The sequence below is a fragment of the Littorina saxatilis genome, linkage group LG9 (genome assembly GCF_037325665.1).
Source record: "Littorina saxatilis isolate snail1 linkage group LG9, US_GU_Lsax_2.0, whole genome shotgun sequence".
Taxonomy (NCBI): domain Eukaryota; kingdom Metazoa; phylum Mollusca; class Gastropoda; order Littorinimorpha; family Littorinidae; genus Littorina; species Littorina saxatilis.
Window position 1 is genome coordinate 40252271 of NC_090253.1, and position 16723 is coordinate 40268993.

At 43.4% G+C, this 16723-nt stretch overlaps 1 protein-coding gene across 8 annotated transcripts in view; it reads left to right on the forward strand.

Annotated features, from left to right (window-relative positions):
* Window positions 1-16723, forward strand: part of LOC138976070 (CAP-Gly domain-containing linker protein 1-like) — a 111077-nt gene that overhangs the window by 52148 nt on the left and 42206 nt on the right. For all 8 annotated transcript variants that reach the window (XM_070348877.1, XM_070348879.1, XM_070348881.1 and 5 more), the window contains 3 exons: window positions 3699-3756; window positions 5919-6002; window positions 7363-7430. In XM_070348877.1, the coding sequence (XP_070204978.1) occupies window positions 3699-3756; window positions 5919-6002; window positions 7363-7430 (210 nt within the window). The remainder of the gene's footprint in view (window positions 1-3698; window positions 3757-5918; window positions 6003-7362; window positions 7431-16723) is intronic.

The window sequence follows — 16723 nt, forward strand, 5'->3', positions numbered from 1 at the left end:
TTTGGGAGTTCCTCCCCCTTTACCAGGGTAGAGTACTACTTCAATACCTAAGCAATGAACTGAAGTTAATGCTATTTATGTGAGTTGAGTAAGTATATTAATTAAATGAAAATTTATTTTAGAAATTTTCGATTATATGCTAGAATAGACGATTTATGATAACTGTCATATTTTTTTTGGGGGGGGGGGGGGGTTGGTATTTCTTGAAGTTAAGGCAATCTGAGCTGTATATAAATGCAGCTCTTTGGGAATAATCTGTGGAGAGTAGGGGTTTCAAAGAATATTGAGCTGTCATCTGCTTGTATTTTTGAAAGAGAATGCGCCGCTCCTGGTGGGTTAAGGCTGGAGATTTTTCCAATCTTCCAGGTCACATCATGTGCAGGCTTGCTAGTGCCTTATCTTCCTTCGTGTGTACATGCAAGCACAAGACCAAGTGCACATGGAAAAGATCTTGTAATCTATGTCAGAGTTCGGCGGATTATCAAAACACGAAAATACCCAGCATGCTTCCCCCGAAAGCAGCGCATGGCTGCCTAAATGGCGGGGTAAAAACAGTTCTACCCGTATAAACCCACTCATACAAAAAACATGAACGCAGAAGAAGAAGAATGAGAATGGCATTATAACGACCCAACACTATATCAACATAATTTTCTTTCAAAAACATTCAGTCGGAAGCTCATCTTTCACTGTGATGCCAGTCTCATGTATCCACTTTTTATTCGCTCAGGGGAGACAACTCGCCAACACCCCATAAAACCCTGACAGAGTTATTTTCGGAATTTGTCAATTGATTCTGCTTGCTTCTGTGACTTTTGTAGGGGTGGGTGGGACTGCTGACTGTTGTAACTGATTATCTCTGTATGCTTGCTAAACCTAGAGTGTAAATGTAGAATAATAATAATAATATAATAATAATAAATGAGCATTTATATTGCGCAACATCATAACTTTACAATTATGCTCTTTGCGCTTGACACATTTAAAATTAAAACACAGTTATACAAGCATTTACATCTACATTCATAGTCAACAACGGTTAATTAAAAGCATACACCATCAAACATACATTACAAAAAAAATTTAAAAAAATAAAAATCTGCCATGAGCAGAAAGCAGCATTTTGATGGATGTGGATTTGCTCTAGTTAAATAAAGTGAAAAATAAATGAATGTGGCATGCACTGATGTGCTGAGTACCTAAATTGTTTCCCCGTGTTCATAGCTTCTATTTTTCCTGTAAAGAATTTCTAAACCTGAAAAACTTGCTGCCACCAAGTAAGGGGAATTAAGCCCTTGCATCAGTTCAGACACACCCTTGAGAAGTTAATCTGCAGTGAATTGATTAGAACTTTGTGATTGAAATGGAGGAAAACATTTTATTTTTGAAATAATTTTGTTTGACACAGTTTGACATTGTTTCAATTAGACATTACCATTTTTGAATGAGTGATTGACATTTTTGCGCATTAATCCTTGTTTACTTTGACACCCAGCTGCATAGACTACTGTGTTCATTCATGTTGCTGAAAATGTAACTTCAACCAGAACTTTGAATCTCACATCTTTGAGTTCAAGCACTAACTTTACAAGTTCATATGCACGAAAAGCACTCTCACTGCATGCAAAGGCCCGCTTCACATTGTCCACTATCATCTTTCTCTCATTTAAAAAAAGAAAGAAATTGTTATGTGCATAACAGATTTTTTAAAAGTGACGTAAAACACAGAGTAACACTAGATTATTAGTCTTTTTTCTTGTTTAATTTTTGTATTTATATAGCACTTGTTATCATGTTTGTAAAGTTGGTGCTTCGTTTGCATGTGCCTTTCTTAGTGTCTGGTTGTAACAGTTGATCTTCATTCATTTCTCTTTCTCTCTTTTTGTTTTATCTTTATATTCTTTTCTTTTGGGCATATTTATACTAGGAAATGTGTGGTCTCTCCCTTATGCATAAAGGGATAATAAACTAAACGTGCATATCGGGAGAATTGAGAGAAAAAAGCACCCAAACCCATGTACTAAATCCACATCATATTCATATCAAACAGAAATGGCAAGTGGGAATTGTCTAATTTGCATATTCAGATTATTCACCTCAAAATATATTTACTTCATATGGTGGATTTTATAATGTCATAAATTATTAGGTAAATGCCAAGAAATATTTATATATATATATATATACAAAACATCAGAAATATATATATATTTTGTTATGCTGTGAAAGAGTTGCTCCCCTTTGAAACAATGAAGCAAACAATCTCCACTGACATGTGAATTCCAGCAATCATGGCATCACAATGAATAGTGAGCTTCAATGAACATATTTTCAAAAGAAAAGGGCATCATATCAAGCGGGCACTGCAAAGCATGCACATTGAATCGCGGAGCTTATATTTACTCCATGATCGCTGAAGTCTAAATATCAGTTTGGCTCAGTGTTTTGAAGGGGTGCAATGCAGTTCCAAAGTCAATACAAAACTGACAAGAGTTATTTCCAAGTCTATTGTCCGGAGCTACCTGAGAAAATAATGTTGATAATCGGGATTTGATGTATTATTCTTTTAGAGTAATCTGCATGCTGTTCATTTTTTCCCTTAATTATATTATTTGATTCTGGGATATTCTCTCAGATGCAACTAGCATGTTTATTTTGATTTCTTCCACTCCTTCCTTCAGATAACACATGACATTTTATGAGCACATGCACTCACTTAAACCTCCAGTTTTAGCCTTAATTAAGAGAAAGAAAAACTTACAAGATCCTGGCTATATATATAATTATATATGTCCCTTCTTTCAAGACGTTACACATTATTCACACATACATTGCTTCCAAATTACGTGAATGACGATGTCAACCGTCCAAAGATCTATCCAGGTGATTTTACCCAGATTGAGAGCATCTTTCCACTTAAACATATACCAAAAATCAGCAGCCAGACAGAGTATGAATTTTCTGCTCAATTAGTTTTGCATGTTGACACTGTTTTTCAGTTACAAAGTTAATTTACACAAATGATCACTGCTGATTACGTAGCCATGGTGATGGATGTTGGTATGTGTCCAAGTGGAACAATGTTCTTACTCCATGTAAAAACCTGGACATGAGCTTTAGTGGTGAGCATCATCATGTATGCGGAAAGGACGTACATAATTACCTTCACACAAAAAATTACAGTACTTCAGCTTCAATCCTCCCTTTCTTTAACAAGGAATCTAATTGCTGCACATGTAGCAAGTTTGTGATCTGATGAAAAAACTTCCCATGTCTTTGATTTTAGGGTACATTCCATTTTGAAGCATTTAATGGCATGTTCAAAGTTATTGTTGATGCACTTACAAACATCCGAGTCCACACTAGTCGAAGAAGGCAATTTTGGGGGGATGTTGCCTAACTGCCCACATCATTGTTATTAGTGAACAATATATTATGGCCCCAAAGGGAAATAGCAACTTTTTCAAAAGTGTGGATCAGAGTAAAAACGGAAAAAAAGAAATGTCTTTTTAAACAAAGTTGATTACTGTTACTTCTTGTTTGTATTTTCAAGTAACGATGCACTTTTTTCAGCATAAGTTAGTGATTTCTGTGTAATTGGCCAAGGTGTGAAACTTGTCTGATGATGCTGAGGGGGAAGATTGTGGAGAGCGATTGTCAGGTGCATTGGTACATCGTTCATTTGACGTGTTTTTCAGAGAGATGAGCTGACGTCAAGCAACAGCCGCAGCAAGAAGCTGCAGGAGTCTGTCGATGGTGGGTAGCCCTCTGTTATGTATCTATTCACTCAGCGTATGGTGGCTGCCATTATTAGTCTCGGCTTTCCCATTTGTAGAGGGAACTCAAACTCCCGGTTCTTTTAGACAAGAATTCAGACAAGTGTTGTCAGAGCTGTGAATAAAGTGTTTGATTTGTCTTGTGTACAAATGAAAAGCTAACCAGTAATACAGAGTGATGTATACCGAGATCATCTTTGCATCAAACCCATTGAACGTATTTTGGAGAGAAAAGAACTTATGGGGATTCACAGTTGCCAGAGATTCTTGTGTTGATTTTCAGTCTAGGAAGTAGAGTGTGTAGGAATCAGTGAAGCTGACAAGAATAGAACAACGTTCTTGAAGTTGATTAATGTAATTACAAAGTGTTGTTTATTCTTCATATTGTTGTCTCCTAATAAAATTATATTGGAGAAGGCAGAGGGCAAATAAGTTAAGGAAGTTCAAACTTTTTGATTTTTTGTGTAATATTACCAATATATTTCTTGAACTATGTTTCTGTGCAAATCAATTTGCTCTCCAGTTAACAAGATCACTTTGACCAACAGTTGAGACACAGCAAATCTTGTGTGCTATCGTTTTTCTTGTACCAAATGTATCCATATGCAGACCTGTTTACCAGTACGATTTGGGCGTATTTTGTACGCCAAATTATTATCGGTACGCAAATACGCGACACACGCACAAAATACGCATAAGAAAAAGTCTAGAATACGTTTTCCGGTGTTGGTGTGCTGATTACGGGATGGTACAACTGATACCGGTTTCGGTCGAGGGGAGATAACCATGACAGCGAGTCTTCAGCTGTGGAAACCTTGTTCAGTTGTTGGCACGTGCGATCGTCTGGACAATCGTGGCAAAATGAAGCGGTAAAATGTGTCAGTTTCGGAGGACTGTACCAAGTCTAAACAGCAGAAGCAGCAGATTTTCTTGGAGAAATATAAGAAAGAGCCAGGAATTGTGGAGTCTACTATGGGAAAAAGTCATGCACACTGCAAGTATTGTAAATCAGATTTCTCCGTTGCCCATGCTGGGAAATATGACATCGAACGACACTGCATTTCCAAAACTCACCTGGACAAGGTTGCTGCAAAGAAATCCGCTGAAAGCTGCCAAGGAATTATGAAGTTCATTCCCGCAAAGCAAATCCTGCCAGAAGAAAAGGCTGTAGTCCGTGCTGAAGCAAGGTTTTCTGAGATGATTGTAAAAATGAACTTGCCACTGTCAACCGCAGATGTTATTTCACGAACTTCATCTTTTCATTATCAATCTGTTTGGAAGACACTGGTTATAATGCTATAAACTGACAGGTAAATAAAATTGTTTTATTCCTGTTGTATTGGAAGGTTTTAAATTCTGAAGGTGTTCACAAGATATGCTATTCTTACACAAACACGTACATTTTCACTAGCCCATATGGTTTTGCTTGCAAAGTACACAAACTTTTTGAAAAATACTCAACTTTTTGGGAAAGTACTCTTGCCTCGGGTTTAGGGTAAACAGGTCTGCATATGTTTGAGTGTGCATCAAGGTGATGATTTGTGTTCAAGAAGTCATTCAGACAGTTCTAATATTATTAGGTGTAACAGCTAGAGTGCTGAAAATAGGTGTAAATCAGTATGGCAATTCACCAGTTTGAACAAGCTTTTCTTAAAACTGTTGAACCTGTCTATAACGACAAGCCCTGGGACCAAGCAAAAGACTGTTCAAGACAGGTGGTTGTTATGGAATTAGGTGAATTTCATAGGGAAATTAAGACGTTGCCGATCCTTTTGGGTGGTCATAATGGGTAGGTGGTCATTATCGAGATGCAGTCGCCAGGGCAGGGCAGGGCAGTAATTTTCGTGATGTTTCTTAAAATTTGAAGAAACGTAGGTCCCTCGAAAGCGGCGTATGGCTGCCTAAATCAATGGCAGTGTAAAAACGGTCATACACGTAAAAATCTACTCGTGCAAAAAACATCAGTGTACATGGGAGTTTCAGCCCATAAACGCAGAAGAAGAAGAGGAAACAGTGGGTTTTCTTAAGGCAAACTTAGTGTTGTTATGTTTGTTTCTTTGACTCCTTGTTTGTCTGTCAATTAAAACATGAACGGTTTATTGTTGTTTTTTTTCTAATTGTGTGCAACCAATTTGTGTGCAGCCTTGACTAACAAACTGGAACAACTGGAGTCCAGTCACAGCCAGACCAACGAGGAGCTGCGATCGGCAAAGTCACAGTCTTCTGGTATGGACTTTCTTGTGCAGTGCAGTGGAACGCTCCCTTTTAAGACGCTCCCATTTGCTGTACAGTGGAACCCCCCTTTTAAGACCTCCCAAATTAAGACTTCCTCCCTTTTAATACCCTGTTTTCTTAGACTTTTTATTCATTCTGTCAAATTTAGCCCCCTTTTAAGACTCCCTCCATTTTAAGACCTGATTTTGTCAGATTTGTGGAGGTCTTAAAAGGCGGGTTCCACTGTATTCTCAGACTTTGTTGTTTTTAACCCTTACAGCCCTAACGTTGCAATTCAGCAACAGCATATCTGAACCCTGACGTCGCTTGACTTTCTTGTTAAATAAAAGAATGGCTTTTTAGCTTTCATCTAAAAAAGAAAAAGTCGACTAGTGCACAGGTTCAAAAGGTACGAGTAGTTTAACTTAGACTGAAACCAAGATTTTGTGAGGCTGACAGTAGTGCAAAAGTCTGGTAGAAATCCAGAAGTAAAATGGATGGGGCTGAAAGGGTTTAATTAAGGTATGTTAATTTACTTTTATTTTAGGACATGTTTTTCGCAAGTGTTGGGGATCTTTAAAGAGGTTTTCCGCTGTTCTCAAGAGTGCCACTGGTAGTCGCATCATGTGCTCACACTTGCGTCCTTGGTAACCTTCACAGTTGCTGTGTGCACCGTAACAGTGACTTCAATGAAATTTCTTCCAGAAAGCCATCAAGCAGATGCATTAGTGTGATTCCTGTCATGTCATAAACATTTCCGTATGAAAAAAGAGTTCCTTTTTCAAAGCCCTTTGTCCTGAATTCTTAGTTCAGTAGTGTAACAAATGTGGGTATATTCCACCCATAACTGCTTAGACATTGAAGAGAGGTTAGTGCATAAAGGAGAAAGGCGCATTTTTACTGTTGCCTGTGGAACAAGAAGGATGTTTTTCATTGTTACTAATAAGAGTAAGAAATAGGTCTGTTACGCTCAGAAAATACGCTCTGGGTAATTCCTTTGATGTAAGTAGGTGTCACAGATTCTTCGAGATTGTAATTTTATGAAACAGCTTCAAAGCGTATGATAATTGATTTGCTCTCTGTGTATAATTGTTGATTCTTGATTTGTTGGTATTGTCACTAATAGTAACTATCCTTATAAGCATGTTACTATAAATGCTGTATACAGTAACTAATGTTATAAGGAAGGTGATCCTGGGAGTAAAAAACTCAGGAACGATGAACGGGAAGTTGAAGTATGGTGCATGATGAAGACAAGGATGATGATGATGACGACAATAAAAATGATTGTCACGATGATGATGATGATGATGAGGATGATGATGATGATGATGATGATGATGTCATGATGATGATGATGATCTATTCACAGACTTACAGCGACAGCTTACTGCAAGTAAAGAGAAGAATGCAGAACTGACTGGTGACCGAGAAAACTTGGTAAGACTTGATTTTTTGCACTCTATTTTGTCAGCCACTTAAGTGTTGTTGGTTTTTTAGAAGAATGTAGTTAAGACATTTTGACCTTGCAAGACTTTTTTTCTGATGCCTTTCTAATTCTTGATTTAATATCATATTCTTACTCCGAATCACATTAGCATTGAGTCACCTGAGATGCTTATCACTGAAAAACGCTTACCCGGCTAAAGAATTTAAAGGGAAGCAACCCCATCACCAAAACGAAAGTGAAAGTAGCTTTGGTAATGGGCCAGTACACCGGGAGTTACCTCCCATACGGGTGTATGCCACGTCACTTCCTCTAGGAACACGTGCCTATTATCATACGTCTTTTTCACCTCGGAGAGGACGGTTCACTTTTTGACGCTCTGTGGCTGACCTTGTGTGTTTGAGTGACACCCGCCGGCCACGTTACCCAGCTTGTCTGCTCGCCTTGCCTACAGTTTGGTGAGCTCGTTCCCGTTTGTTGTTGGTTGTTTGCGCTGTTTCGTTACTGTACGTTGTCCGTTTTTTACGGACTTGTGTGTCAGTGACTTGCGTGTTTCGCCATTTTGTTGTGTGAGTTAGTTAGCTAACTCGTGTGACTTTGCTAGTAGCTCTGCGTGCCCTCTTTCTGTTTGGGCAAGTGTAGCTTTAGTATTTTGTTGACGCGTAAGCGTGTGTGTTTACTGTGTTTTCAGTCGTTTTGACTTACGTTTCAGTAAATCTTTTTGGCTTTGCCACGTGTTGTTGACGTTTGTGTCAGTGTCTTGCGTGTCGCCATTTTGTTGTGTGAGTTAGTTTTCTAGCTCGTGTGACTTTGTTTGTAGCTCTCCGTGCCTCTGCTTGTGGGGCAAGTTTAGCTATAGTATTTTGTTAACGCATTAGTGCGTGTGTTTACTGAATTTTCCAGTCGTTTAGACTTATGTTTCAGTAAATTTTTTCGCGTTGCCACGTGTTGTTGTCAACATGTCTGATTCAGACAAGCGCCGTGGCAAGTCGGACCCCAAGGGGAAAATTAAGGCTAAGTCTTCCTCTTCCAAAGCAACGTTACTTGTTACAGACCAAGAGCGTAACACTTTGTTGGCTGTACCAATTTCGGCGCCTAGCGCTGTTACTACTTCTGCTTCTTTTGCGGCGCCTAGCGCTACTGTTACTTCTGCACCTGTCTCTACATCGGAGACTTCGTCTTCTTTGTTAGCACCTGGACAAGGTGCGTTGGTTTCCTCTCTGTTAAAGTCACTGGTTCCAGAAATCCGCAGCTTGGTGCAGGCAGAATTTCAGCGTTCCGTCGCCAGCAGTTCGGCGTTTCCGGCATCTGGCAGTGACGTCCGGGCATTGGCTTCCGTGTCTTTGTCCTCCACTTCCGGCTTGGAGCAGCGTCCTCCCTCTTCAGCGTCGGTTGGTAAGCAGAGCTGGTCCGATAGCCCTCGTGAGGCGCCTGGACGTTCTCCTTCGGGGGACAGCTCTTTCGCATCGGGTCACGACCGATACCTTGCTGATCTTTCATTTCCGGCGATAACCTACGAGGCCCCGGACTTGTTCGAACAGCGGCGGCAGTCGGTTTCGACTGCCGCATTTCCGGCACTTGCCGGAAGTGATGATCCGTCCGCTCCGGCACGCTACGGCGGTCGCGGCAGGATGGAGTATTCACTGACTTCCGGTCCTTCCGGATCGCGAAGTCAACCAGTGCAGTCTTCACTTCCGCATTTTGCGGTTCCGTTGACTACACTTCCGGTTTCGGCCGGAAACGCTTCTTCCTCTTCTGGTGGTTCCTTCCGGATACCAGATAGTGGATTACAGCGTGCGCCTTCCGGCTTTCAAGCGCCTAGGCTTGAGCAGGCATCACTCCACTCAGTCGGGGGAGTGACGTCAGCTCATCCAGCTCCGGTTTTTGCGGATGGTCGTCCTGCTTACCCTTTACCTTCACAGGATTTTGGGCGGCAGGATGACGTTAGTGCTCAGGCTTTTCCGGTTTCCGGTTTGCCAGGGCATGCTTCTGCTTCCGGAACTGGTGACTTCGGTCAGGGTTCCACGTGTGACTATTCTGATGCTCCATCAGTGGTCAGCGAGGAGTCGCGGGGCGTGTTTCCGTCGAAGCTCAAGGCTGTTCTTGACGTCGCGGCGGAAGTAACGTCTCGTTATTTTCCTGAAGGGGTGGTGGCTGCGGACTCTTCCGCATCATTCGTTCCTTCTGCCATGGCGGACTTCCGGCCGGCACAGGAGGATGTTTCTTCCTTCCGGTTCGCCGAGTCTCCGTCAGTGGCTTACCAACTTTCGCATTCACTGGTTCGTCCAGCACATGCGGGGAGTGGTATTCGGCCAGTGCCTGTTCCGTTACTGCTTCCTTTTGGTCCAGTTCCGGAATCAGCTCAGCAGTGGGTGGCTTCAGCTGCCCAAGCCTCTTCCTTCGTGCCTACGGCCAATAGGAAGCTTGGCATGCCCAATCAGAGCCAGAATTGGCTGGCGTCTTTTGCACTCCCTAGGGCTACCCTTCCGGTTTCCCGGGAATTGCTGCCTCTTCTGACTAAACCGATCAAGCGTGATTCGGTTTTGCCGGTTTCCGAGGCTTCCCTCCTCTCTGCTGAGGAGGTTGGACGTCGGCAGATCGAACTGTCCTCCATTGCGGAGACTCTCGTTCGGGCTCTGTCTCGGGCATTGACCGATTCGCTAGTTCCTTTCACTCTCAGTGAAGAACAGAATGCGGACGATGTCTCTGCGCTTTTGGCCGCATTGGCCAAGGTCAATGAGGAACAATTGCGTCTTTCCTCCCTGCAGTACACCCAAGCGGTACTCTGCAGGAGGGATCTCTTCCTCTCGCAGTCCCAATTCACGGAACTGGCTACTAGGGAGACCTTGAGAGTCTCCCCGGTCTCAGAGGAGTCTCTCTTCTGTCCGCTGGCACTGGATGCCAGACAGAAGGAGATTCAGTCAAACAAGGACAGTCAGTTCCTTGACTACACTCTGAAGGGGGTGAAACAGTCTCAGCCTTCTAAACAGAAGCAGGCTCAGACATCGTCTAACCCCAAGCCAGCTCAGAAGCGGCAGGCTCCGCCGGCCGCTCGTGGTGGGAAGAAGAGGACGGCATCGGGGAGGGGGCGTGGCGGCTCTGGAAGTAAGCCACACCCCCAATGAAGCGCTCCCGATCTCACCTCCCTCCCGCCCTCCACCTTGGTGATGGCGGGAGGCCCCTCCCGGGCACTTTCTCGTTGGATGTCGGTAGTAGACAGCCAATGGATTGTGGGAGTGGTGAGATCGGGCTTCCGTCTACTCTGGCGGGAGGAAAAGGCGCCTCTTACCCGAGTGCCTCCGCGGTTCAAGCCCCCCTTCTCGCAGGAAGCACGTTCCGTCTTGCAGTCGGAAATTGCCTCCCTGGAGCAGAAGGGCGCGGTGGAGAGAGTTCGGGTCCACAGCTCCCTGGGATTTTACGGGCGTCTGTTCGCTGTTCCCAAAGCATCAGGAGGATGGCGTCCCGTGTTGGATTTATCTCTCCTCAATACTTTCTTGAGGGAGATAAAATTCAAGATGGAGACGCCAGCCTCTGTCCGAGACTCTCTCCGCCCAGGAGACTGGGTGACCTCGATCGATCTCACGGACGCATACTTTCACATTCTTATGCATCCGGCCGACCGGAAATGGCTTCGTTTCCGGTGGGGAGATCAGATCTACCAGTTTCGCGCACTCCCTTTCGGGCTGTCTCTCGCACCATGGATTTTCACCATGGTGGTGAGACAGGTCTGTGCACTGGTGAGGTCCCAGGGTATCCGTCTGCGGGCTTATCTGGACGACTGGCTCATCATGAACCAGTCCCAGAGCGGCTGTTCGCAGGATACCCTGACGGTTCTTCGAGAATCCAACTCGTTGGGGTTCTCGATCAACCGGGTAAAGTCGGAGCTGACCCCGTCACAGACATTCACTTATCTGGGGATGTCTTTCGACACGGTCGCTTGGACTGTCCAGCCTTCTCAGAGAAGGGTGGACAAGCTCCAAGCCCAGATTCGCTCCACTTTACCTCTCCTGATGGCTTCCATCCGCTCGCTCGCCTCCATCTTGGGGCAGATGGAGTCTATGGCTCTTCTGGTTTCACTGGGCCGGGTCCACAAACGTCCGCTTCAGTTCGCGCTGAAGCCGTTTGTGGACTCTCCTCTGGTGGACTGGGACGCCCTCATCCCTTTGCAGGGATGGTTCCAGTCTGCGACCCTTCCGTGGTTGGACACGGAGTGGGTCTGCAGAGGTGTTCCGATCGTCGTGCCCCTCCCCGACCTGGACCTCTTTACAGATGCGTCCAGGGAGGGTTGGGGGGCACATACAGATCTTCAGACTACTTCCGGTCTGTGGACGACGGAGCAGTCCTTGTGGCACATCAACTTGCTGGAGCTAGAGGCAGTTGCTCTAGCTCTGGCCAAGTTTCTGCCCTCCCTGTACGCCAAACATGTTCGTCTGTTTACAGACAACATGACAGTGGCGGCGTACATCAACAAGCAGGGAGGCTCGCGGTCCCCGTCTCTCTCGGAGAGGGCTTGCGAGATCCTGGTGTGGTGCTTTCAGCATCATATCACGATCTCGGCCAGGTACCTTCCAGGGAGGCTGAACACTTTGGCGGATGCGCTCAGTCGTTCCGGTACAGTGCTTCAGTCGGAGTGGACGATCACTCACGGGGCACTGCTTCGCCTTTGGGCCCAGGTCCAAAAGCCTCTGGTGGACCTTTTTGCCACAAGGTACTCAAAGAGGCTTCCGGTGTTCGTCTCGCCATTCCCGGACCCTCAGGCATGGCGAGTGAACGCTCTGGACTTTCCCTGGACGGGTCTGGAGGCGTACGCCTTTCCTCCCTTTCCGTTACTCAGCCGAGTAATCCGGAAAGCGGAGATGGAGGAGCCGGCCCTTCTTCTTCTGGTCGCTCCTCTGTGGCCGTCGCAGGTCTGGTTTCCAGATCTTCTTCGGCTCGCCCAAGGGCCCCCCATTCCTCTCGCACTCGTGCGAGGGGAACTAGTGCAGCCCCGAACAGGCATTCCACACGAGGAGCCCAGTCTTCTGAAGCTTCACGTGTGGAAGTTGTTCGGGACTCGCTGAAGCGCTCTGGGGCGTCGTCTTTGACTCTGGACTTGGTGGCTCGCTCGCATAGAGCGTCCACCTCTTCAGTTTATGCTTCCCACTGGAAGGCATGGACTGCCTGGTGTTCAGCTAGAGGGGTGAGTTCGGTGGCTCCGCGCTCTATTCAGGTCGCTAACCACCTCTCTTTCATGTCTTCGCAGGGCGCCTCAGTCTCCTCGTTGAGGGTCCGGCACTCCGCTATCTCGGCGACTCTTAAGCAGATTGGTCGTTCTGTTCGAGTCGGGGGCGTTATAGCTGCAGTCATTAAAGGGGCTGCTCTTAAGGAAGCTAAAGCTCGTTTGCCCGCTCCCAAGTGGGACTTGTTTTTAATCCTGGAATTCCTTCGTTCTGCGGATTTTGAGCCTTTAAGCGAGGCCAGTCTGTTCAATGTCACTCGCAAAGCGCTGTTTCTCCTTTTGTTGGCTACGGCCCGACGGGGTAGCGAGGTCCACGCCCTGTCGGGTCAGCCTGGAGATATCTCCTTTGAGCCGGACGGTTCCGCATCTTTGCGTTTCCGGCCTGATTTCCTGGCCAAGAATCAGTCTCCGGGGCAGGCCTCTCCGCTGGTTAGAGTTAAGGCTCTGACCAGCGCGTTGGCCCCGGATGACCCCGATTCGGTCAATTGCCCTGTGAGGGCACTTCGTCTGTACTTAGCCCGGACTCAGCCGATTCGGTCTAGTTCTCAGAAGTTGTTGTTTATCTCTCTCCTTACTAGGCGCGAGAAAGATTTGTCGAAGGTAACGTTGGCCCGGTGGGTGTCCTCGCTCATCAAGCAGGCTTATGAGTGGAGTCGCACAAAGAGGGGGGGGGTTATGCCCTCCTTGCCACTTGACTCGGCCCGAGCCCATGAAACGAGGGCGTGGGCATCCTCTCTGGCAGTTCTGCGCTCCAGACGTCTAGAGGAGGTGCTGACAACTGCGTATTGGCGTTCCGAAGATGTTTTCATAAACTTTTATCTTCGGGACGTCACAGCTCTTCGACAGGATGGCTCCAGAGGCCTTCCAGCGCTCATAGCAGCAGGCCAGTTCCTGTCCAGAACTTGATGGTGAGTTTTGATTCATTTCTAGCCCACCGCCTTGTTGATGTTATCTGCTAATGTGATTCGGAGTAAGAATATGATATTAAATGGAAAATTTCCTAAATAAATTATCATTTAATTAATATACTTACCCGAATCACATACTGTATTCCCTCCCACCTGCCCCGCTTATGGTTTTAAGATTTTTTAAAGCCGTATGATAATAGGCACGTGTTCCTAGAGGAAGTGACGTGGCATACACCCGTATGGGAGGTAACTCCCGGTGTACTGGCCCATTACCAAAGCTACTTTCACTTTCGTTTTGGTGATGGGGTTGCTTCCCTTTAAATTCTTTAGCCGGGTAAGCGTTTTTCAGTGATAAGCATCTCAGGTGACTCAATGCTAATGTGATTCGGGTAAGTATATTAATTAAATGATAATTTATTTAGGAAATTTTCCATTTTACTTTTAATGTTTTAGTTTTCCAGGTTTATGAATTTTGTAGGTTTATGGAACACTTGAAAATATGAATGAGACATTTTTTTTTATAATAACGTTTCATTTTGCCTGAGACGTAAGACACATCTCTGTGTTATAATTTTGGTATGTTCTAAACACACGCAATTTTCCAAAAACTTGCAATGAAATGTGTGTTGCATGTAACTATGATAAATGTTGTTTTGTTCAGTGAATCTGTTGGACCATGATTTATCTTTGACTCGATCCGTGCCACTCCTGTTCTTTGAAAAAATAAATAAATTAAAAAAATTTGACTGAGAAAATTTAGTTTTAACCTTATATAGTGCTGGCCTTATATGTTGTTAAATGTCTGTGAATGAAAAGTGCTTTCTTTAGGTCACTCGTTAAGTTTTTTTTCTTCAATGTAAGATGCAGTATGTTTTGTTGATGGAAATCTTATGCCTGTCTGAATTCTTGATCTTTTCGCGAATTCTTCTTTTTCAACTTTGAATTTCTGTCTATTCAGTTATTATTATTATTATTATGGCCAGATATTTAGAAAGAATTAATAATTATTGAAATTCTCTATCTGGTTTTTTTTTTTTTGGGGGGTGGGGGGGGAGTATTTTCAATTATTGTCTTTCTTACCTAGTTAACTTTTATTTCCCCTTTTCTTTCTTGCCTTTATTTGTCTTTCTTTTTCTTCCTTTTTGAGAAAGAAGACTGTTCTTTTTTTTTATCACACCTTTGCACAATAATTGTTTCCAACTTTCATTTAATCAGTGTGTGTTTGTATCTTCATGATCTACACATGCATACACCATGACTGTTTTCATGTTTGATCATGTGTGTCTTCAGCATATACATGTAGAAGTGTGTGTGCACCAGTGTATCGTATACCGTATCTATTCCCAAGCATCTTTGACTAGACAGAATAATTAACCAGATGTGATCATTGCATTTCATTGCCAGAGGTCATCCAGAGGATTGTCATTAGGACATGTATGTTTGAGAGCCTCGATACAAGTATTCTTTTGTTGAACAAATCTGTGAAGAATTAAACAGACTCGGAAGGGCTCGAGCAGGCCCGGAACTGAAAAAAGGTTAATCAGGACTGTAGCTGAACTTCTGAAATTTGAAAACTGGCAAGTTGAAAGATATGTTGACCTAATTGGTTTTGTGTTCGAGGTTTATTTAAAAACAAAAACAACAAAAACAATTAAGTACAACAAATAAACAGGAAAGGAGCACACTCAAAGAAGTAAGCACCTACAGACAAAGAACTTACATGCATTTTTTTTTTCTTGTGCGCTCTTACTGTAGTCGTTTTTCTGATAGTTTTTGGTGTGATATTGTAAGACAAGGTAGCCTAGCTTATAGCACTATAGTGTATAGTGCTTGATATTTCCTTATTACTTATTTTTACAAAATCAAAATGGATGACCTTTTGCAAAATGTGTCGGTAGAAGAGCTATGCTGTGGCTCGATCATGTCTGTCTGGCTTTGGCTTTGTAGTGTGAATATTATTAGACAGTGCTATCACCACCTAATAGGAAAAAGGACAACAATAGTATTAACTCCAATGTTGTCATAAATTGTTGACTGCTGAGCAGGAAAAAACGGTCTGTTTGACATCATGTTTTAATATCCGTGAATGATTCATTTGTGTTGTGGTCCACCATCATGGTTTGTTCTTGCCTTTTTCTCATTTTGTTGCATATTTTGTTTCAGTTTTACATTTTTTTAAATCATGATGTAAAAGAGAGAAAAAATACTCCTTTTTTTCCCTCTCCTTTAGTATGATTTCATTGCCAGCTTAATTTAATTTACTGATATTTTACAGTATGCACTTCATTTTTCAAACTTTTTTCTTTTTCGTTCAATCGACACTCAAAGAAAATGGAGCATATCACTTGTTCTTGTTGACTCATAATAGATGCTGATGTGTGTGTTTCATTTTCAGTGTAGTCAAGTGTGGCAAGGTTTAAAAGTCTGCCTCTTGTAATGACAAAGGAATTAAATAAGTAATGTAAAATAATGTAGCATAGAAATTGAGATTTAGAAGGAAGCTTCTGAGCTATTCTTCAAAATGCAAGAAAGGGGGTAACGTTGCACAGAGTAGAAGGAAATAGTCTCCAGGAGATCAAAGATAAAAAAAAATGCCTTGCTCATTTTGATATGATAAGAATTTTCATGAAGATGGTACAGTACTCACATTAAAAACTGCAAGACTATGGTAAAGGACTATGATTGAGAAAAACAACAGGGGAAAAAGTGATGGCTGCAATGCTGCCATCAGTGCTGGTTCTGCTAGCTGCGTGAATTTTCATGAGGATTTTTTTTAGTGGTTGTTAAAGAGGCAATTGGACAAAGAAGAAAACATTGAGTTGGCAGACTTTTGAACCTTGACCTTGAACTTGAAATGTTTGCCATCATGTGTGTGCATTGGTCTTGCTGTGAAGGAGTGACAGCCGGCTGCTGATTGGTTGAATGGCTCATTATATATTTGTGATTTCATTTCATTGGTCATTGTGTGTGGCTTTGATTGTGTTTGAGTGAAGCACAGTGATTCATCCATGTCTTGTGTTGCCATCTTCCCTCAGTTCGATTTTCATTTGATAGGCTCAGGTTTGCATTTGCAAAGGTCTTAGTGGTACATTTTTCTCTTTTCATTTTCTTAAGTTATATCAGACATTGTAAGATTTTCCCCAAATTTCAAAGCCCCAGG